General features: G+C 40.8%; 1 protein-coding gene across 9 annotated transcripts in view; it reads left to right on the forward strand.

Moving 5' to 3' along the window:
• The window catches only part of FTO (FTO alpha-ketoglutarate dependent dioxygenase), a 325,863-nt gene that overhangs the window by 106,391 nt on the left and 195,390 nt on the right, over window positions 1-24,082 (forward strand). For all 9 annotated transcript variants that reach the window (XM_039880895.1, XM_039880891.1, XM_039880896.1 and 6 more), the window contains exons 5-6: window positions 2,230-2,373; window positions 19,472-19,551. In XM_039880895.1, the coding sequence (XP_039736829.1) occupies window positions 2,230-2,373; window positions 19,472-19,551 (224 nt within the window). The remainder of the gene's footprint in view (window positions 1-2,229; window positions 2,374-19,471; window positions 19,552-24,082) is intronic.

The following is a 24,082-nucleotide window of genomic DNA, read 5'->3' on the forward strand; positions in this document are numbered from 1 at the left end:
TCCTCTCAGCAAAATCAGTTGTGAGAGTGAGTATCCTTCTTGAAATACTATAGGTGAGTGTATGAGCGCATGTGCACACACACACACATATCTTTGTATTTTTCACACAAACTATAACCTATTAGTTTTTTTCTCTTAAAAATATATCATAGTTCTATATCGGTGCATATAACTTTCAGTGGCTACGTAATATTTCATTGCCTGGACATTTCATAATTTATTTCACCAGAAACTTACTGATGGACATCTAGGTTCTCTGTGATCTTTTGGTCTTATAAACAGTGCTACAATACCTGTCTTTGCTCAATGTCGTCTTACAGCCTGTGCAAGTAGGAATTTTGGCACACATTCATGAGAGTGGAATCGTGGAGTTCTCTAGGTTCAGAGGGTTTACGCGTTTGGAATTTGATAGGTATTGCGAAATTGGCCTCTACACAGTTTTTGAGCATGCCATTTTGCTAATACCATATTTTATCTAAGTGTTTGCTCTTTTCTGATCTGATAGGTGAAAACTATCGGGGCTTTAATTTGAATCTCTTGTGTGAATAAGTTTGAATGAACCTCTTTTTATATGTTTACAAACTCGTTTGCTTTTGTGTGTTTCGTCTTAATAACTTTTGCTCATTTTTCTGTTTGAGTATTGGTGTTTATCTTATTGACGTGTAGGAGCTCTTTGTATATTAAAAAAATCTCCTGGCTATGCTTGCTTGTTTATGTTTTTATGCACATTGTATAATCAGCTCGCCTAGTTACCAACCCCATTCACCAAAATTATCAGTCCTATAGATGAATTTAGGGAGAACTACCATTTCCAGGATGTTCATTTTATTTCCCAAGAACATAATATGTCACTATTTTGTTTAAATATTCTTTCGTGTTCTTCAATAATATTTTAAAGTTTTTCTTTATATAGAGAATGCATGTGTAAAAATCTTACTAGATATTTTTATGTGCACAATTTTGTAGCTAGCATTTTCTTAATTTGCTTATTGCTTGGGATATATTTTTTCTGGTTGATTTGCAGATAAATAAGCATGTCGTTTGCAAAAGAATATTTCTTCTTTTAAAAAAACTTGTACCTGTTTTTGTGTCTAAACGGGACTCCTCTGTTATGCAACTCCAAAGGGCACCATTGTGTTGGCCGTGATGGGTCATTGTGGTGATAAACGGCATCGTTTTCTGATTCTTAACTTTGGGAATGTTTCTGATGTTTCCCTATTAAAATATGATGCCGGCATTGGGCATGAGATAGATCAGTTTCTGATGTTTCTGATGTTTCCCTATTAAAATATGATGCCGGCATTGGGCATGAGATAGATCAGTATCCCGTCAAGGAACTAGCCACCTATTTCTATCTTATTGGGGATTTTAATCATGAAAAGATGTATTTTATTGAATACTTTTATGTGTCTTTGGTGACTCGTGATATTTTTTCATCTAAAAATATGATTAATTTCAAGTGTGAGTTTTTGCTTCTTGAACTAGCTTTGTATTCCTGTAATAAGTTGTACTTGGTCTTGGGCCGTTATTCTTTTAACATGCTGCTGGATTTGGATTCTATTCCCTTATGTCGTTCTTAGGAATTTTGTGTTGATTTTCAGATGTGAGACTGGTTTCTGTATGTATGTGTGTGTTTTGAAAGCATTTGTGTATTTGTGTCTTTGTGTGTGTGTGTGTTTTGTTTTGTTTTGTTTTGTTCTGTTTTGGATTTTCATATACATTATTCTATCTTCATGAAAAGAATTTGGAAACTTTTTCTTCTCTGATCATAAACAATTTCAGGAATACCGGTTACCCACTCCTTAGCTGTTGGGTAGAATTCTCCTTTGAAATTATGTACACCTGTGTTTTCCTGAGTGATCGTTCTTTGACAACTTCTATACCTTTTGTATCTTGTTTAGCTTTTCTATCTCTGCTGGTGTCGATTTGAGTAATTACTGTATTCCTAAAAACTAACCATTTAATCTAGATTTTCTAATTTCTTTGCAAAGAATTGAACAAAATAACCTTTTGTTTTCCTTGGTATCCGTGGTTATTTCCTTACCATTTTAAGATTTTTTGATTTAAAAATAAGTGACATTTAAAAAATATTCTAAAGAATGCGTTTTTAAAAATATATATGAAGATTTTTTTAAAATTAAAATTCAGTTATTCCTAAGTTAACCGTTATAAAACTCAGAACTTTAGATGAAGCATTACCTTTCTGATCTCTCCCTTCTCTTCCAACAGGCCCTGAAGAGGAAAGTGAGGATGACCCTCAGCTTGAAGGCAGAGATCCCGATATCTGGCATGTTGGTTTCAAGATCTCGTGGGACATCGAGACACCTGGCTTGGCAATACCCCTTCACCAAGGAGACTGCTATTTTATGCTTGGTAACTAGGCTATCGATGCTCTATTGCCTAAGTTTTCGATTATTGGGTAATGTTTTGAATATGTCTTTTGAAATGAAACTTTTCAAGTATTTTATAGTAATAATGAAATTTCTACATCTAAGTGGATTTTTTTTTTGATATGCTAATTTTTCAGCATTGCTTTTCTTTCCATTCTCGGTGTTTATGGAGTTTCCTAAATGTGCTAAACAATTTTCAGGAGTCTTCATCAGAGCCACTAAGTCATCTAAATCAACTTATCATTGTGAAGTTTTAAAAATATTTCCATGTCTGTGTAGGGTCTTAGTGACGAGGGATTTTTCCAGTTTTGAATTCAGTTTCTTCACGAGAGCAGCTGAGCTGTCGGCAGGGCCTTTCTCTCCACTTGTCATTTAGAGTGTTGGGAAGCAGTATTTCAGCTGTGGTTAAGCTAACCGAAGCTGTGGAGTTTGTGGACCTTTGTTTTTCCTTATTTGCTCTAAGTTTTCTGTTTCATTTTGGGACTTTCTTTCTTGCGTTTTGATGCACAATGTACCAATCATGTCCTTTCTGACTCACTAAGCATCTCAGCGTGTATTCTCTCCTTGGCTGGGGCTCCTGATTGTTCTGACTCTTACCTGTCTGGGGGAATCCGCTCATGTGTTGGTTTTAGAGCTGAGAAGCACCCAGACTCAAACCCGATATTTATTATAAGAATGATTTCCTAATTAATTGAGTGTTTGTAGAGGACCCACCGTGTTTGACACACTACTTAAAGCTCTGGAGGAGATACTGGGGATCGATCAGACTTGGTCCCTGACTTCTAGAAAGTCAAAGTTGCAACAGCTCTTTAGGCATCACCTATTTAAGTACTTTCCAAATTTCAACCACTCGTTCATGAGCTTCGAGGTTCTTGGCGGATCCTTGTGCTACCTTACTGTCATAGTATTACTCTCTAAATTCACTTTTCTCTTTTATCAAAATGTATTTATTTTAGCAGATTTTATATCACTATATTCAATGGAAAACCGGTATTTGGCTCTTTTTTTTTGCTGAAGATCCCGAGTCTGAGTCTGTTCTGTCTCTGTGATTAAAAAAGGAGCTTAGTGGCCGTTAGAGAGGTGTTCATATGGTACCTGAGACGTGCTCTTTGATACCAGCAGGAAGGTCGGAGGATCATTTCGTAGGGAATGACTCTCTCACAGTGTGGTTCCCTGGTGCTTAATGCTGTGTCTCTTTACTTCTTAAATATCTTCTCATGGGCTGATTCCTGCATCTGCTGAACACAGAGCCCAGTGAGCCCCGCATCTCCCGCCTTCCATTCGTACATGGCTTTACCGTTTTACAAGTCACTTTTCCATAAGCAGCCTCGTCCAGTCTCCAAACGACCGTTGGGCGAGGTGAGCGGAGATTGTTATTAGAGTCACTCGGCCCCCCTGAGGCAGCACAGGGGCCAGAGTGGGTTTCAGGTTTCATACACACGTGGTCCCTGACTTAGCATCGTTCGACTCACGATTTTTTGACCTTACGGTGGTGCGAAAGTGATGTGCATTCAGTAGAAACTGGTCTTCAGGTTTCGAAGTCTGATCTTTTTTTGGGCTAGCAGTGTGTGGCACAGAGCTTGCTCTCTGGTGATGCAGGACAGTGACTGTGAGCCACATCTGGGTCGACAGCCAGCGCCGTACAGTGTGTGTGCGCATTGCATTAGATGATTGTGCCCAACTGCAGCTGACGTTGTGTTGGGAGCACGCTTGTGGTACGCTAGGCTAAGCTCTGACGTTTGGTAGGCTGGGTGTAGTAAATGCATTTTCAGCTTACGATCCGTTTATCGCTTCGTGACCCCATCGTAAGTCGAGGAACCGCTGTACCATGTTTTTCCACTCTAGAAGGGACCACGTAGACTTGATCGCTATCCACAGCGTGGGACATGTTCAGGGTTAAGTTCATACCTCCCCCTGCCTCTCCCCTGCCTGCGTCGGGAACGGAGTTTCTGTCCTGAAGCCTCCGCTCCATCGTCGAGCATCATTTGTAGGTAAAACAGAGCATTATTTCATTTTTCAATGTACTGCCCAGATTTGGATGTTTACCTTGAGTATCAATGGGTGTTAATTTCAGCCAATAAACCGCTTTCATTGGAAACTTAGTTCAGGAGTTTCTATCAGCAATTTGTATCGTTAAAAGAAATGAGAGTCAGAGTAGTGCCATCTTAATTAATTTTCTGTGTCTAAAACTAGTAAATGCACATTGTAAAAGTTCAGCTACCTTCCCTTTGTTTATTAACATCTCATTGCAGGAGTAATCTGTCCTCATTGTTGAGAAAAGAGACTGAAAAGTATAAATGAAAGAATATAAAAATCAGGTTCACGCCTATTTTAGTATATTTCTTTTCAGCCTTTTTTGTAAATACACATATATGTCCGGAATGATAGTAGTATATGAATTACAACTACATTTATTGGGGGCTAACAAGAAGTCAAGCATTTTTTTTCATCTTCTCGATCATCCTAAAAGTAGGCATTAGCTATATTGCAAGAATAAAAATTAAGGTTAGGTCGATGTCGTCACGTAGCCATGGTTACACAGCGGGTGAGAGGTATGGACCGGAACTCATCGTTTTGTCCCGCTTGGGCGCTGACCCCACTGTGGGCTTCTGCGAGCCCCTCTCCCTGCCCCAGCGCGGTGCCTCTGCCTCCCGGGAAGGCTTCAGGACTCAGTCGTTCAGGAAGGGAGGGAAAGAAGAAACGACAGTGGTTTGTGGGCTTCTTCTTTCTCATTTCTTTTTAAAATTAAGGTTTTTCTTGTCTCAGAAATAGAATAATGAAATATTAAATACACTGTCCTTTTAAATTTTTTTTTAATGTTTTGAATGTTTATATTTTGAATATTGTATTACAATGCACATACATTTTAAAATATTCATTGGGTCCCTTTAGCTATTGTAGGTGATAAACAGAGAAGTATTATTATTTTGTTGGAGCTGATATCCAAGACGTAATAGCTACTTTCTCAACTCGCGCCTTCAGATATAGGTGAACTAGCTGGTCCCTCACTGACCTGGGCCACGCACAGTACAATGTTCCCAAAGTTTGCATTTAAAATGTTTTTTTTTTTTTTTTAACGATATATTGGATTTCTAAAATGAATTTTCGTCCAAATCCTCTTAAACAAAACAAAACAAAACTAAATGCAACCAGGGTCGACTGCTGCCTTTTTCCTTTACTTTTGAAAATCCAGATACTATAAGGAGCCCTATGGAGAGACGTCAGCCTTGTGCCGATATCTGAAATCTGAACTTCATAGCACTTACGAAAAGGAAACAGTTTAGCTCAATTTATAATAATATATTGGTCTGCAGAGGAAGTGCAGGCTGAACGCTGCTGTCTCAAGTGAGTACTCCAGGGGTGTCTGATGGGGAGCGTGTCGGGTGCTCGTCATAAATCCACGGCCTGTGGAAGCGAGCGGAGGCCCTGCTGGCATCGCCCGCGGACACGCTTAACTGGGGTTGTCACGCTTCTGCTTTTAAATTGGAATCTTTGCCCTAATCTCAAAGTTAGACATGACCAGATTTGCAAACAGATTTACAATTTTCACTAATTTTCCAACCAGGACTTAAAAACACACTTAGAGTTAAAAAAAAAATAACTCTGGTCTTTTTCAGAGCAGGGTGATTTACTCTGCCCCAGATGGTTTCCATAGACTGAATGTAACCTGGGCATTAGAGACTGAAAAGTGGCTGGGAGAAAAATGTTTTCTTCTTTTTTTTTTTTTTTTTGGTGGAACAGATTATACAGTTCAAGGGACATCAACCAAATTATGTTTATTAACCAGGAGTCGGGTGTGGAGGTGGGTGTTTCAGGACAAAGGTGAGTGCTAGGTAAATAATTGGGGCAAGCCCCTCCCCCTTTAATGTATTATTATTATTATTATTATTATTATTATTATTATTATTACTTTTTAGGTGCCGGTATTCGTAACTTTGTTCTATCTGGTCTCTTTATTTTCTTAAGTCCAACCGAATCTCATGTTCAAATACCTATCGTTACTATAACAATCAGTTATTTCAAAGCTTCCGTTGCCCAGTAAAAATTCCCCTGCGGAAAAAGAAAAAAAGTCATATGAAATGAGATCCCTAGTCTTTCTTTTTGGGATTTACTTTAGCTCAGCAACAGTTTGGGGTAAAATAACAAGCAGGCCATGGGGTTTTCCGTCAGGAGACCAGGTTCTGGACTCGATCACGGTCTGCTGGGGTGGCGTTGTTAGCGCCCCCGAGTCTGTGTCTCACCGTCAGACTAGTGGTAATGACATTTGCTTCCCAGGGTTATTGTGAGGCCAAATAAGAAAATGAAAGGGAACGTGCTTTGCGAACTACGATTCAAATGTGGAGACTCATGACGAGACGCGGGCCCCGGGCCATGGTTACCGGCGAGCTGATGGGTGACACAGAGCGAACGTGGTGCCCTCATCCTGCTCCATGCCCCGAGTTTTGCCAGCTTTGCACCTAACTATTCCGTACATATAATTCCGTAGCCCATAAAGTGACTTGGGGGCCGGGAAGCCTTCCCAGCTGATTCTGGACAGCGAGGAGAGGAACAGTGGCCGCTGGAGCCTCAGTCTTAGCTCTGCTGAGGCAGAGTTGACTTACAAAGCCTGGCCAGCAGTTTGTTTTTTTTTGTTTGTTTTGTTTTTTTTTTTTACAGCTCAGGCTCATCGTCTAGAAATATCTACTTGAGAGTGGCAAGACCAGGAGCACCCGAACGTTTGATGTTCTCTCACCTGGAAGTATGGCGCGCCTCTGTTTTGGGGGGCCACGTGGGCGCTCCAGCAGGAAGAACCGAGGCCTCTAGGAGTTTAAAGTCTCTTACTCGAGGCTCCTCAGGGCCTCGACTTTGGGACTGTGGTATCTTAGCAAATCCTCCGGTGTCCCTCAGTCCTGCCCTGATTTAGACGTTTTAGTCAAAGGAAAAAAAGGCTTTTGTTGTTCCCACCGACCCCATTCCCTTCCTCCCCCAACCTCTGACCAACTGAAGTAAAAAGCGCCTATAATTTATGGCTTAATCATAAATTCTAAATAATTATACTTTATTACCTCTCATGGGTCTTGAAACGTAGGTGCTATGTTCTGCTTTCTGCCGAGGCGAGGGAATGACACAGAAACGGCAATAAATTAGGACTCGAGGCTGCAGTCGGTGAGCTTGAGGAATTGCCATTTAAGGGGAAAGTGCTCCAACAGCCAAACGAGCAGCTGTCATGTTTGTTTTCACTTTGAAAAGGAGAAACATGACAGGAGAGTTCCCACTGCTCGTCCGCCGTGAACTCACGGTGTCCGTCTCACCTGCTCACTGCGGGGTTCGCTTCTCGCCATTCGCTTTTTGCAGAGTTGAGGACGTGTCTCTCCTCCTGAAACTCTCTCTCTAAAATATGTCCCCAGATGCTGACGTTTTCAAATTTGTGCTCTTTGACTGGATACCTGATTTTTTTTATTTTTTATTTTGTATTCAGTAGAATTAGGTAGAGGGCATGGCTTGTGGGATATGCCCCGAGGACAGGCACCTGAGCCCCGGGGACAGGCACCTGAGCCCCGGGGACAGGCACCTGAGCCCCGGGGACAGGCACCTGAGTGTATTCCTGGCGCCTGGAGAGGATCTACCCACCTCTCGCACTTCCTTATCACACCCAGGCCTTTTGCTTATTTCTGCATCATTTTGTCTTGAACTTTACTCGAAATGCAGGGGATGAGGGTACGTGCTGGGGACCAGCCACTGTGCTGAAGGTTTTGATACATTTTATTTATTTCTTTTAACCAGCCTGTCAGGTACTCCAACTCCCTCTGATCCCCATTTTTTCCCAGGAAAGAAAATTAATGGGGTTGCCTGCTGATGGGTATGTGGTTTCTTGTATGGGTATGAAAATGCTCCCACGTTGCTTTGTGGCGATGGCTGCACAATCCTGTGAACATACTACTACAATACACGCAATTGTATACTTTCAATGAGTGGATTCTTCGGTGTGTGAATTATATCCCAATAAAGCTCTTTTAAAAAAGGAAATTGAGGCTTAGAGAGGCAAAATAACTTGTTCAAAATGGCATACCTAGTGAAGCTTGTGTGTGAATCCAGGTTTTTCTGAGACCAAAGCTGTTTTTCCTTCCATTAAGCCATGCTATCCTTGCTCGTGGTCATGAAATCTTTTTTCTTTAAAAATGTGGGGAAAAAAATTGAACAATTAATTAGATGAATACGAATATATTTTCACTGTAAAGGATTAACAAAGTGGAAGCAAATAGAATAAAATGTGGAAGTGTTCTTTTATCTTCTATGTGGTCCTTCTGTAAGCATTAACATAAATATAGTCATGCTAATTTCTGTACGCATTGGCTGCTGCTACTTTTAAAAAATACAAAAGGGACTTTATTATATATATGTTTATAGTAGTTGCTTTTTCTTTCTTTCTTTTTTTTTTTTTACCTGATAAAATGCCTTGGAGACTTTTTTTTTCATGTCTGTATCTCATTCATCTTATTGTTGGTATTATAAAAATAATATATTAACTAGGAAATAAAAATTCAAATAGTTGAGGATGATCTAAAATGGAAAGTGAAAAACTCTTTGCCATCTACCCCAACTTGCATTTCCTAAAAGTAATTTCTTTTCATTATATTTGTACTTTATTCTTCAAATGGTTACTTCCTTAACTCTTAAGGACATAGTTAATTCTTCTGTTTCTTTATCCAACAACTGTAAGCATCGTCTGTTTCTCCATTAAGAAAAATGTGGAATCAGCTGTCTCACACTGTCTCTCACTCTTGCTAATTTTTGTTAACATTTACTTCGAGTTTTTTTCTTTTCCGATTAACTTCATAACGAATATAGAGATACTCTCTTGACTTTTAGTAGTAAGATGGGGAAATTAAAGTTCTCTTCAACCATATCGTTAGTTTTACATTTTTGAAGTTTATAACGTTTACACAGTAATTTGTAATTTCGATATAACCACTGTGCTTTCTCTGGACATTGATTCTGAAATTGGAAAGCCGGCACATACCAGCGCGTATGTGCGTGTTATTTATTGCAGAACCAAATAGAATGACTGGATCCATAAACAGAAGATACAGTCCACTGTAGTCACTAAGCCTGTGTCAGTGGAGTGGGAACGTTGACAGGGTCTGGTTGAGACTGCCTTTCGTCAGAGGCTCAGAATCTGTCCACCTGTTAGCTTGCTGTGTTTGTGGAGCCCTCCCTCTGCCCCAGGAGTTCATCCATGCCTTTCTTTATTCTTGTTGACAGAAGAATCACGCCATTGTGATATCTCTGTGCCGCTAGATGTTTCGTCATACCGCTTATTTAATGTTTTGATAAATATTGGGTTCTTCAAGCCCACCCCGCACAGTTATCAGACTGAGATTTCTTCTCATTTCACTCCTTTGCTAGTTCTGTTTTTACTTGGGTTCCCTGTGTTCTTATTTCTTGGGATTTTCTAAAAATGCCTTCTATCTGCTATATTTTATATTTCTAAAAATTTGTAACCTCTTCAGTACCTAACTTGGTACTTCGAACATGGTAGGTACTTTATAAATAATTATTGAATTAATGAGTGAATGAATGAACCAAAGATTGGCCTTTTTCTAATTTTAATTTTAATTTTAATTTTTATATATTTTTTTATATCATGGCAATATGTGTCAGCCATGCAGGCAAAAGGAAATATTTGTCTGTCCTTGAAAGCTCCTGGCTGAAAAGGTTTTGAAGCCCCTCCCCCAAACAGATGGCCATTCACCTAATACTCAGGAATCTCCAGAGATACCTTTTAGAATCTTCCATGGCACTCTAGTCCTTCATTGACCCATTCTTTACTTCTTTATATCTAGTCCAAATACCCATGTGACATCCCAGAATTTTCCACAATCGACGCAGTGTCCAGATCAATCTGTACATTCTCTTCCAAATCTTTTATAAGAAAACCACCCCAGGTAACAAAAAATGTGTTGGTTTCTTTCAAGCCAAGGATGGATGCGTTACTATGAATTGTGAGATCTTTTTATTCTTCTATGCTTCATTCATTCAGAATCCTGCTGTATTGGGAGAACTCTGCATCTGGGTTGGCTGGGTGGAATTTTTCCTTTTGGCAGGCAGTCTTAATATGCCCTCTTTGGCTCTCTGTCTATATAAAGTAATTCCTAAAAGCGTCAGCTGTGGAAAAGAATTTTTCAGGCTTTTCATTTGATTGCATATCCTGCGTGTATTCTTTGCCGTGTCTCTAAAGACAGTGGAAGAATGACCATAAATGAAGCCTTTTTTTTTTTTTTTTAAATTGATCCTTGTTGAAGGTTTGAGCCCAGGACTAAGACAGGAATGACTTTGTCTTTGCTGAATTAGTCAGTCCCTACAGCAGATTTCAAGGCCAGACTGTATGCCCCATGATGGAAGATTCACTAAACTCTTCCTGTGGAATAATTCTTCTGGGCTCAATAAACATTTAAAAAATTTTAGAAAGATATAAATTATACTCCTTCATCAATTCATTGTAGCGGCTTTGTTCTAAAATTCTGTCCCGGAATTGGTCCAGGCACAAGTTTTTTTCCTTGTCTTTATTCACACTCTTCCCTCCACCGTGTCATGCTTTTCTCTTTATGTAGGTTATGTATAACTCACTCATTTAGGGGTGACATTAAAAAAATGGGATACCCACAGTGGCAGGGCCACCAACCAATCAGTGTGGATGCCGGTGCTCTCCTTCCCCTCAGGACGATAGCGACCGATGTAGAAGTGTCATCTCCTCGGGCTAAGCTTTTTGGAGAGCAGCCCTACTTTACGTGTATTCTCTGTAGTCTCGAACCACACGCAGCCCTTGGCGCCTTGTACGCAATACGAAGGTGCCACACGTTGGGAGAGAACGTCCTTTTTCCCCCTTCCCCAGGTATTAGCTAGAAACCGTAGCCATCTTCCTCAGTTGCCAGTGGAAAATTAGATGTGAGGTGGGAAGGAATAAAGAGAGAAGTCACAAGTTATACGAAAGGACAGAACTTAGAGGCTTAGGTGGCTGCGTCTTGTTTCATTCATTAACTTTATCTGGAAAGTTTTGGGCCCCACAGTGCCCTGGAGTAGCGGGCGGGAGTGACGGCTCTGCATACAGGAAGGAGAAGAGGAAGGAGAGTCCTTCATTCACGTTGTCTGGCAGCCTGACCTCTGCCCCTTGTCCTCCTCCATTGCCCAGCCCCCTCTGCCCTGTCTCTTGGGAGGAGTTTCATCAGGGAGGAGGACGAGACCGCCCTTGCCAAAGTGAGATTAACGTTCTTTTTGCATATTTGGAAGGCAAAAAACGAATGATTAACCTCAGGAATCCATCCTCTTCACAACCCAGCGACAAACTAAGCATTCCATAAAAGTTAATTTAAAAAAAAGAGGGGGGAAGCTGTGTACCCTGAGGTCATCTTCACCTAGTGCTTGTTTTTATAAAAGAGTTTTCCCCCCCATGGAAAGGTGTCTCTGGGGGAGGATTTAGGAAACTATGCGAGGCTGCTAGTGCCTTCACTGTGGCTGTGTGCCATCGTTGTTATTTGGGGAGTGAACCTCTTTTCTGAGGATCTCTTCATTGAACTTTCCCTCTAGATCGTTCCAAAATAATGATACTTATTTTATCTTTCATCGCTAAGTATAGTAGTAATATAGGTCATCCAGTCAAAGATGCCATCAGTTTTAAGATGTAGTTCAATTTGAAGAAATATGAAGAAAAAATGTGTACCTTGGAATCAATAAAATGGGGTACGTGCTCTTTGTTAAGAATTTACAAAGTTTAGGAAAGCGTAAAGTAGTTAATAAAAATACATCGTAATATCGCCTACACAGAGATAATATCATTCGTAACTATTTGGTCTAATTCTTTCTAACGTTTCTGTACATGGGACTATATATTTATTTCTTTTCAGAAAATATCAGATATGATATTTTGTATCTTGTTTCTTTCAATACTCATATCGTAAACATTTTTCTTATTAAATCTTCCTTCAAAATGGTTTTTTAAAATGTGGGTTAAATATTAATCTTCTGCTTTTGGTCACTTAATTCATTTCACTGGAAGTGGAATACCTGGGTGAGGGACGAGAGTCTGGATATTTTAAAACTGTACATAATATTATATTGTCAGACTGTTATGTAGAGAGATTGTTGAATTTACATTCCCACTCGCAGTGTGTGAAACGTGGTTATCAGTTACTTCCACCAGCCTCCTTTCCCTCACCCTAGACAATTCTGGGCATTGCAACTCAGCAATTATTTTTTGCCAGTTTAATGGGCGACAGTAATGTGCTGTTGCTTTAAATTGCATTTCTTTATATATTGATGAGATCGCTCATTTTCCACATCAGCCATTCGTATATTTCTTTCCATTAGTATTCTTTGGCTGATCATCTTTTGCTCATTTTTCTGTTGAGGTATGAGTGTTTTTCCTGATATTTACTTTATTCAACTCTTCTGCTCACTTCCCAGGCATTTTTTAATATACTCTTTTGGACTTTTGACTTAAATTTTTAATATATTATTTTTTCAGGTAAAGCATCTTTACTTTCAAATATTATTTTTTATACTTGAATTAACTTAAATAACCACATCCGAAATTATTTAACTTCTTTTATGCTCATTGATAGTCTTTTATGCTGTGGTTTTAATTGCTTCGATAGGTCTTGGTCAGCTAAAGTGGAAGTTCTAACAATTTTTTCAGAAAGGCTAATGGCAGGGGAATGGTGGCAGCGTATTCTCTGAGTACTCGCATCGTCTGAGTGGCTTTCTGTGCCTTCACATGTAAAGATCTCCTCGAACAGCTATAGGATTCTTGACTAACGAACTTTCCGCCTTAAAACTACAGATATTATTCCCTTCACTTCTGATGTTTGAAGCTAGGGAGATGTTTGAGGCCATCTTCATTTTGATTCTATTGTGATGAACGATGCTTTCTCTTTGGACATTTGTAGTACATGTTTAATTTTGAACAGAATACGTTTTTGTACTTGGCGAACCATTTCGTGGTGCTTACTCAGGCCTTTTCACAGCTTTGGAAAATATTCTTCTATTTCTTTGTTCTTTCTAAGATTCCTGTTACGTCTGATTTGGTTTCCAGAATCGGTCCCTCGTGTCTTGTCACTTCTTCCACTGATTTTCCTTCTCCCTTTGAGTTCTAGGAGGACTTTTTTGAGTTTACCGCATTTCAGTAATTTGATTTTCCGCAGCCAGTGTTCTGTTGCTCACCTATGATCCTTTTCGATGAGGCGATGCTATGAAATAAAGATCAACTTTAAGCAATGTTTTCTGATCTCATACTGTTCCGTCTTCATGTCTGATTGCCTCATTTTCATAGAGTGCCTTCTCGAATCCAGCATCTTCCTGAAATATTGAGAATCGAGTAAAAAATATTTTCTGCCATTTTGAGTGAAACTTTTTCAGAAGAGACAGTTTCAATCACAGTGGTCCCTTTCTGTTGAACTGCAGCATTTTCACATGAGTCTGGTGATTTGTCCTCGTCCGTGTCTCTTTATAGAAAGAGGAACAGTCCTGGCTTTTAGTCAAATAGATGTTGAGATTGTTTCTGGGAAGACTTAGTACGGATTCTTGGACAAGTCCTTCACTTAGTAGGAAGGAGGAAAATGCATCCTCATAGCGACAGAGGAGAGATTTGATGAACTTGCCACGTGAGCACATGGTGGCAGCTTCGGCCCATCTCTGCTTACCTGCTCACCTCACTTTCTTACTTCGGCAATGCCTGGTTCTCTTCTCAAAGTGGCAGCTTGTGCCAGCAACACGTCCTGAGGTCTGTGAGTACCACAGGTTGCATGTGCTGCAGGCTGCCCCGCAGAGGCCAGAGGCCTGCCCCGTGGGTGCCCGGGAGCTTGGCATGCCCTCCTGCTGGTCACCTCTGCGTTAGAGGGTGAGCGCCCCTCTCGGGATTCACCCGATACGATTATCAGGATGCTGCCCTTTCCATCCCGTGTCAACCTCCTTTTTTATCCTCCGTGAACCTCGTCCACCTGCACGGCATCCAGCACAATTCCTTGCCATTTCTGGTGGGTTGAGCACCTTTCCCTGAAATTTAGTGCTGAAAGAAGCGTGGATCTCTCTGACTATTCCATCGCTCATCTCCCTGGGCGGCTAGGACTGGGGCAGGTAGAGGCCTGAGTCTGTACCGACATCTTGCCAGGAAGCTCCCCTCCCCTTCCCCCTTTCACTGGCTATTAGATTCTGAAAATGGTCTCAGTCATGGATGTCCCCACGTCTAGGAAAAAGAAGGTCATAAATATTAAGATTGAGCGATGCGAGTGGACAGGTGAGCAAGAATGCAAAGCTTCAGTGATTGTGTGAAGCCGGGAAGATTGGGTTTCAGTACTGGGCTTATTTACCTGAGGGGTGCCTTCAGCAAAGCTCTTGATTGTTACTTTACGAAATTTGGGACGAAATAGCCCTAGTGACACACACTGGATGACAAAACCCAGCAAGTAGGGGCTGGGTTAAGCCGAGAGGGGCCAACCGTTCCGATGGTCTGTGGGGAGGGCTCTCAGGATGAGGGCCTTCGGCGTTCAAACCGGGGAAGTCCTGGGCGTGATTCGGTCACCGTGGCGTACATGATGCTTGTGCACCCATGGTCTTTTATATGCGAGATGAGATTTCATGGCACAGTGAGTGTCCGAAGCCCTCTTCACCCAGCGACAGAGCACGCAGCCGTTAGCCAGCCAGGAGTGAGAGCGTCTTGTCTATTTGTTTCGTTGAACTGATTCCACTTGACTATAAAGTCAGTCCATTTTGAACTCTGTGCTGAGCTAGCTCTCACCACTAGACATTCTTTTATGTTTTCTTTCTAAAAATGACTCAGAGTGGTCCTTTAAGACCGGGAAGGCCTTTAGTGCAGACTTTGAGAAGCACAACCCATGGAGCTTGAACCACATTTATAGACCCGGAGTTTTAGATGAATTAGAAGCTTGAATGAAAATTACAGCGTTCTTTCTCAACGTCATAAAGGATTAGAGACGGTCGGAAGCAATTTCAGAAAAAGTTGTTCGATTCGAGAGTTGCCGAGGATTTAGATAAAGGTGCAAGCCTCAGAGGATAGCTTTGAATGTCGTTGGCCACGCGGCCTGCGTTAGATCGGTGGCCTCTCAGTGGAACAAACGCACTTCTCACATCTGTTCATTAAGATGATTCTTCCCCTCACGATGTCTGTGGATCCCAGGATTAATAGTGTAGGAGCAGAGAGGCTTTTTTTTGGGTAGATGAAGATGAGAATGGCCTTTATGCATTTTTAGACATTGTTTTAACCCTTCATGGGAGTCCTGCCTGGGGACCCTCCTCTAACCTCTGCTCCTTTCTTTCTTTCTTTGACTCCGAAACACCTTTTAGGCACAATAGTCTGGATCGACCAGAAATTCTCAGGGATGTTCTTAATGAGAGTCCTCAGAGAGGGCGAACTGGAGGAGAGAAGCTGGTCACTCAGCTTCTTCATCGGGCCTTCAGCCACACTTCTGAGCCCAAGTCTGCCGAGGCTGAATCTGCTCTGCGCCCTCTGCCCAGCCTTCCTCGTCTTTACGTCTGCGTTTAAAACGCCAGATGTGCCGCTGATGTTTCCGTCCCCGCCCTGCACGGCACTTTCAGATGCTGTTTATGTGACCTCCGAATGTTCTGCGACTGACTTCAGTCGTTCCTGTGACAACGAATCCCCAGAATTGCCTTTAATTTTGCTCTTTCCCTTACTTGACTAACCCAGTCCATTAGCAGGTTCTGGAGTTTTCCTCTAAGATGTTGTGGATCCGGTCACTGCTCCCCATCTCCCCAGGCCAAGTCGCTGTGGACTCCCGCGTGCATCGCTGACCGCAGCAGGGTCCCAGCTGCTTTTCCTGCTTCGCCTCGGGGTCCGTTTCAGTCCTCAAGATGGTGACGAAGACTTTTCAGTTGATATATATATTTTTTTAAAAAAAATAGACATGATTTTTTAGACCAGTTTTAGGTTCACAGCAAAACTGAGCAGAAAATGCAGAGAGTTCTCATAACCCCTGCTCCCCACCCATGTACCCCCACTGGCTACACCTGCCCAGAGGGTATTTTACTGGCCGGGTGAACCTACACTGATACGTCATTATCACCAAGTCTATATTTTTTACATCAGAGTTCAGTCTTGGTGTTGAATATGTTACAGATTTTGAAAGTGTATTATGACATCGGTGCACTATTACCTATCACACAAAATAGTTTCACTGCTCCAAAAATCCCCCCTAATCCCATACCTTCATCTCCTGGCAACCACTAGTCTTTTTACTGTCTCTCTAGTTTAGCCTTTTCCAGAATGTTGTGTAGTTGGAATCATACAGTATATGTAGCATTTTCAGATTGGCTTCTTTCACTTAATAATATGCATTTGCGTTTCCTCAAGGCTTTTTATGGGTTGATAACTCATTTCTTTTTAGGGCTAAATAACATTCCATTGTCTGGATGTGCCACAGTTTACCCTGGGTTGATCGATGATGATCTTGAGTTCCTGTGTCCTTACTGATTGATTTTCTGCCTCATGGATCTGTCCGTTTCTGAAAGCAGCTGTTGGAGTCTCCAATTAAAATAGTGGATTTGTCTGTTTCTTCTTACTCTTCTATTAGTTTTCACCTCCCATGTTTTGATGCTCTGTTATAAGGCACATACACCGTAAGGATTGTTATGTGTTCTTGGAGAATGGACCCCTTTATTGTTATGTAATGCCCCTCTTTATTGCTGATAATTTTCTTTACTTTGAAGTCTGCTCTATCTGAAATTCTTTGAGACACTCCAGCTTTGTTTTAGTTAGTGTTAGCACGATAATGCTTTCTCCAGCCTTTTACTTTTAATTTATATATCTTTATATTTAAAGTGAATTTCTTGTTGACAGCATATAGTTGGCTCTTGTGTTTTCATCCAGTCTGACAGTCTCTTTCTTAGAACTGGTGTATTTTGATTATTGATGTTTAAAGTCATTATTGATATAGTTGGGTTGATATCTACCTTATTTGTTAATATTTTTGATTCATTGCCTTTTTTCTTTATTCTTATTTTTTCCTTTGGCCATCATTTCTCAAGTATTTTTTTCTGTCATGATCCATTCCCTGAGACTCAAATTATATTTATGTTAAACTGCTTTACATATTGTCTCATAGGTCATAAATGCTCCTTCATTCTTTTGCAGTCTTTTTTCTCTGTCTGCTTCATTTTGGGTTGTTGCTATTTCTGTATATTCTGGTTCACTGATCTTTTCTTCTGCAGTGTCTGAAGTGCTGTTAATCTTATTCCGTGTGATATTTCAGATACCGTATTTCTCATCTTTAGATGCTTCATTTTGTTAATATATAAAAGATATACATTTATAGACACTGTGTGTGGGAAAGAAAGATTTGTATCTTGTGTATCATCTGTATCATATATCTTTCTCTTTGTTACTTTTTGAATGGACACTGGATATTGCACATTTTAATTGTAGGGTACCTTATTTTGTTACATTTTTTCAAATAGTGTTGTGCTTTGCTCTAATGAGTAATTAAGCTATTTGGAATAAGTTGGATCCTTTCAAAGCTTGCTTTTAAACTGTTAGATGGATCTAGAGCAGCCTTTGATCTAGGACTTATTTAGCCCAACTAGACGAGGCTTTTCTAGGGACTCTGTCCATTATCTCATGCACTTGGTGTTCACGGCCCTGCGTGAGACCTGGGATTTGTTCAGCCTACAGCTTTCTCGTGCTTTTCCTGCCCTTGGGGGTTTATCATTCACATGTGAGCAGACTCGAGGGAACCCTTACGCAGAGATGTCTGCTTGCTCTCTCTCTCTCTGCAGGTCCTTCTATTCCATGGTCTGCCTTACAAATCCTTGCCGGTTTGACCTTCCCAAACTCTAGTTTCTGTCTTCACAACTCGTCAAGAAAGCAAACTGAAAACTGAGGGTTCTGTTTGACTTTGCCATTTTTACTCTGTGGCATTGGAACTGTTCTCAGGCAGTGAGTTAGGGCAATTGTAGGGCTCACCTGTTTTGTTTCTCTTACCTTTGGGACCGTATCTTGCTCTGTTTTCCAGTGTCAGAAACTTCGCTTGCTATTTTTGGTCTGTTGTATAGTTGTTTAAGGGCGGAGGGTAAAACCTTGTCACCGTTAGCCCAGAGTGCCCAGAAGCAGGAGCCCTGCAATTGGCATTTTGCATTTCCTTTCTTGTGTTCAGAGGTAACATCGTAGGTTGTTTTTCTGACACGTAAGATTGTTTTCTTCACACGTAAGGGGTGAAGTGGTCTTTGCCTCTTAGTTTAACTAAGTCGTCTTTCTTGGCATTTTGGTAAGAAGCTTCTGGTGCCTGTGTAGGAACTCACGTGTTGCTGGGGTCAGACTCTTCGGTTCTCTTCTTCGTAATACAGGAGGTGATGTCCTAAGTGGAGGTGGGACAGACTTTGCCTGACATGTGGCATCGTTTCTGAGAATACACAACAGCTTGGCCATTGGTCTTCCTCCCGCCGCATGCGGTTTTAGGCATGTTCGTCAGCTGATGAACTCACCACCTACTCCATTCTTGGGTTGTGAATCCATAGGCTTGAATTCTATTCTGAGAGCCAGAGCTTTGCAACATGCTGAGTTGGTTGGTTTGTTGCCTGGAAAATTGTTAGGACAAAATTGATACTTTGGGGAGAAAGAGATTTTCAGATGAAAGATGTTCAACCTCAAATAACATGAAAGAATTTTGGCTTATTCTCAAGGCGTGGGTAGAATTAGATATATCATGAGAAAGAGAAAGACGTTCAATCTACAAATAGTAAACTTTGTCATGAGTGGGTATCATAAGACTACAAGAAAGTAAGGTAACCCTACATCCTGTTTCCTGCTTTACACCTGTCGTCCTGGAATCATTATTAATAACATCCCTTTTCATTCTTGAAAGTGTCTTGGTTTTGATGGTCGTTTATTTATGAAGAATGGTGTAAAGGATACAAAGTAAGTATTTTTTGGTCGTCGTTCTTGAATGATGGATTTACTGTTTATATTGTAGTTAAATGGCGTATAGTGACTAATAAGTGTTAAGTATGTGTGTGTGGTTTTCTTTTTTTTTTTCCTTTTCTTTTCTTTTTCTTGATTTTTGTTATTTTTCCTGCAGATGATCTCAATGCCACCCACCAACACTGTGTTCTGGCTGGTTTACCACCTCGGTTTAGTTCCACCCACAGAGTGGCAGAGGTAAGTGTAAACAAAAACGCGATCCAGACTTAATTGGACGTGACAGCAGTGGCTGAACGAGCAGTGTATCACAGAACTTTGGAGTAGTGTTCGATAGGAAAATCGCTTCCACTTAACGTGACTTGAGCCTCTGTTTACTTGCTCGTTTAGCTTTGAGTCGCGTTGGATGGTTTTTTAAAGTGTATTCACAGCGTGGGATAAGTATATTTTGCTTCTTTGGGATATGTTTCTTGGATCAGGTAAATGCCATTGGCAGGTGTTGCTAGTTAAGAGATTTTCTAAGGGGTTTGTATCTGTCAAGGTCAAGGGCGGGAGATGGCCAGAAGGAAATGGGGCGGATTTGTGTGCTTACGCATGTGTTAGCTGTGATTGGGCTCAGATGGTTGAGAGTTTACATTTCCCTTAACTTTTGGTCAGGCTTCTGGGCATGTGAATGCAAATGAAGGAGAAAGTCACAGTTGCTGCCAAGGAAGTGCCGAGCTCCCCAGTTGTGTTCATAACCCAGGCTTTATTGCTAAATTCTGCCACCGCTTGGAGTGGCCGATGGTCAGCTGATTAGACTAGTTCAGGATGGAAACTTAAGAGATGAGAAAACCCTGAGTAGTCACCCTGGAGTACTGTGTGCTCAGTTCGGAAGGGTTCCAGAGATCAGAGGACTAATCACGAAAAAAAGATGACAAGTTGACCTCTTTCCAAGCTTGGGTTCAGTGTTTTGCTCTATAGTTTGACTTTTTATCTTACCCCAGGGGTCCAGTGTGAGGAAGCTGGGCAGAAGGAATATAACAAAGTGGCAGGACAGTGCGAGCTCAAGAGCTTGTCGGTCCCGAGACCGCGTGCGTCTGGAAGGCGGTGTCATCCGTGCCTTTTGGTCATTAAGTAGCGTTTCTGGTGGGCTGGGCTTGTCGCTGTGGGCAGAGAGGGCACGAGCGTCTATTGCAGTCAAGATGCTGCAAGCCCGTCAGGCATTCATTCCTTCCTCCCGTTTTCCTTATCTTCCTTTCTTTCTTCCGTGGGCTCGTTCATCTAAATATTTGAGTGTCTGTTATGTGTCCAGCAGCACTACAGGCTTGAGAGAGAGAGAGAGCCATCAACGTGACAATATGGCCACTACCTTATCGAACTTCCATTTTCGTTGGGGAGACACGTATTAAACAAATAAACACAGAAATAATTATCTTAGAGACATAAAAGTGAGTTCTTTTAGGAAGGCAGGCGGGAAGTCTGGAAGGAAGGAAAAAGTGAGTAAGCTTTTGTAGAGCGTATGTGCTCTGTAGTGTATAAAAAAGACTTCATTTTTATATAAGGCGTTACAGGCATCTGTCTTTCTAGCTCTAACCCTCTCAAGGGCCCTTTCCTTCTGGGTCAGTTTGAGTGTGTGGCTACTTGAGCATATTTTTCTTACATCGGATCTGGGAGAGCAGACAGGCTGATTACTGCTGTACTCAGGCGGCTGGTACAAGACGATGGCCACAAAATTTGGGAAAAGGTGTTGGATGAGGATGATAGTCGTACCTGGGTCATAGGGTTCTCGTGAGGATCAAATAAGTTAATACATGTAAGTCTTTGAGAACTGTGGCTGGGAGAGAGAGGCATTCAGAGAATGTTAGCCGCCCCTACTATTATTAAGTTACTACTACTGTTAATGCTATCCTACTACTACTACTACTACTATGACTACTGCTACTGTCTTTGATGAAAAGCCAATAGGAGATGGGAACAACCAAAGCTCTTTGCGTGGAATGTTATTCTGTCTCCATTTATACACTAGAGTGTACAAATAAAGCAAAAGACATTAAGTCATTCATGAGTCTTGACTGTAAGTATTGCTATTGATTGAAATTACTGTTCAAAAGAAAGGAAGGAACTTTAGTTCATTCATCCGTTCTGCAAACTGTTGTTGAACTTCCCGGTGCTCAAGGGGTTCGTTTAGGCACTTGTGAACAGGGACGGTTGACGTGTTTGGAGTCTTCAAGCTGCTTGGAGTCTAAGAGCACATATAGTGCAGAACAGAGAGTAGCAGACAGCGTAAGGGTCCGTGGGTGAGTGGCATGTAAGACTTCAACATGTAGCGGGTAGGGGATTTCAGGATATTTTAGGACAGCTAATGGGGTGAAGAATCTTGTGATTGGAATGGGATGCAAATACATGGGGAACGTTTAGTGGCAGTACTTTAACTGGATGTCAGGATGCCATAACGGGGGTGTTGGCAGTTACGGCTGATTCCTGAATGGACCACATTGGGAAAGATCTTGAATATCTTTCTATCTTGTGAAAGACTAGTTGTTTGACCGTAAGTTGGTTGACAGGTAGGATATTGATTGTTATCTTGGTGGTGACGTACTGGAGGTAAATTTAGGAAGATGAAGATGATGGAGGCATCAGTTAAACCTATCGGGGTCTGAACTAGTGGTAGCAGCAGGAAAAAAGAAGAAATTCCCATGACTGATGTAGGAGACATAGTGTCAGACTTGGCAACTGACCGAAGTGGAGGGAGCCATGTGAGAATGAATGAACTAATGAACAAACGAACAGACGAATGCATGAACTCGACTGGATGCTTTCCATGTGTGAGGCTCTGGGCTGGCACTGAGGTTTCAAGCCTGGGCGATTTGAAGGTGACGTCACCGTTAGTAGAAATGGGATCTAAGACATGAGGGAAGGCAATAGTTTGTTCAGTTTCAATGTGAGGGATCAGGAAACTTCTCTCCCTCTCTCCACCCCCTGCAATAAATACCCGCATACTCAGAAGCCCCCAGAGGAGTTTGAAACGGACCCCTCCAGCCTTGTTTCTTTTCCTTTCCCAGGTGGTCCAATTCTAGTGCTTCCAGCATCTCCTGAGGCTACCCTTTTTTTGCTTAGTCATAGCTGAATTCGTATGTTCTAATTTTCAGGCAGAATTTTGAGCATTAATCAGCTGTTAATAAAGAAGTGGGTACATATACTGATGCCGTTGGGAGGAAACAATATGCCAAATCTGTGTTTTTTATATTCTCTGTTACTTCAGTTCATGCTACATGATATTTTACTAATTTGACGCATGTAATGTGGACGATGTGACTATCCTGCTTTCTCTATTATAGTTCAGAGTCAGCAGACTCTGGCCCGTGAGCCAGCTGGCTGTTTTGTAAATAAATTTCTAATTGGAACACGCTCATTTGTTTACATATTGCTTATGACTGCTTTGGAGTTACGTGGCAGAGCTGAGAGGTTGCAAAGCAAATCTTAGAGCCTGCAAGCCTAAAATATTTACTGTTTGGTCTTTTAAGAAAAAGTTTGTGGGAGCGTTTGAGATTTTAGTCCCTGGCATATGTCGTCAGTTTGGCTCAAATAAACTCTTACAAAAATGCTCTTAATAGAAAAAAAGTTTGCTGGCTGTTATATGTGATCCTTTATGCAGGCTTTAAAAATCACCTTAAAGTTAAATTTTTAAAAAATCACCATCTTAAGGTAACTTTTTATTTCTACCAAAAGTTAAAAATGATATGATTCGGTGCTGCTGAAGTTACAACGGAACTGGTCCAGTCATATGCTTCTGGTAGTTTTTTAGCTGGTGTACTTTTTGGAACCTACATGGATATATGTATAAAGCACCATAAAACTATTCATATCTTGGATCTCATAACAGTGTTTTTGGAATCAAACCTAGGAAAAAGTTCAAAAGAAGTATATATATATATAGATGTTTATCCAGCGTGATTAATAGTAGTGAAAAGTTGGACAGACACTTAATGCCTTTATGTCATGTGACCGGTTAATTAAATTATTGAATATCACTTTAATGAGCAACCATTGAAAGTAGTTGTTTTGAATATGTACAAACAGTGAAAACCAGCACGTACATTGATACATTTATTTTGGTTACACCTGTGTGTGGACAAAGGATCACATGGGATAAAAATAATTAAAATAGGGTCAGGTGGTGGAATTATGTTTTTATCTTATTTAAAAAATTTCATTTCGCCTTATATTATTGCTTTTTATGATGGAAGAGGGAAAAGACTTTTTCCCTAACACTAAAGTTACGTTATGATTCCCTCAATAGAGAGGGAAAAAAATCCGTGCAACTCTATAGCCCCCACTTTTTCTGCAAACGTCCTCTCCTTATATGTGTTAACATTACATGTCTTTTCTATGCCAAACAAAATGATTTCCTATTTGCTGCGTATTTACAGTATGTAGGAAACAGATCGTCTTAAGGAAACGATGTTCTGAAATTCATATTAGTTAATCAGAGAAGAAATCTTTTCAGTTTTTTTTGGTGGCATATGACTAGATTATGTCTGATGGCTCTTAACTCTTTATTCCATTTTAGGTTTTTCTGGTTGTTCCAGAACGTTCCTGGGATTTTACATAGAATATATATATATATATATATTTTAATTTAAATTTTATGTATAATTATATTTTGAATAGGTAGTTATTTAAGTGGTTCAAAATTTTAAAAGTACCTGGGAGTATACAGATTCAGTCTCTTTCTCCCCAGGCCAACCAGCTCCTCCTCCCCAGAGACAATATCGGATTCGTGTTATCC

Source organism: Pteropus medius, unplaced genomic scaffold, assembly GCF_902729225.1.
Source record: "Pteropus medius unplaced genomic scaffold, Ma_sr-lr_union100, whole genome shotgun sequence".
NCBI lineage: Eukaryota > Metazoa > Chordata > Mammalia > Chiroptera > Pteropodidae > Pteropus > Pteropus medius.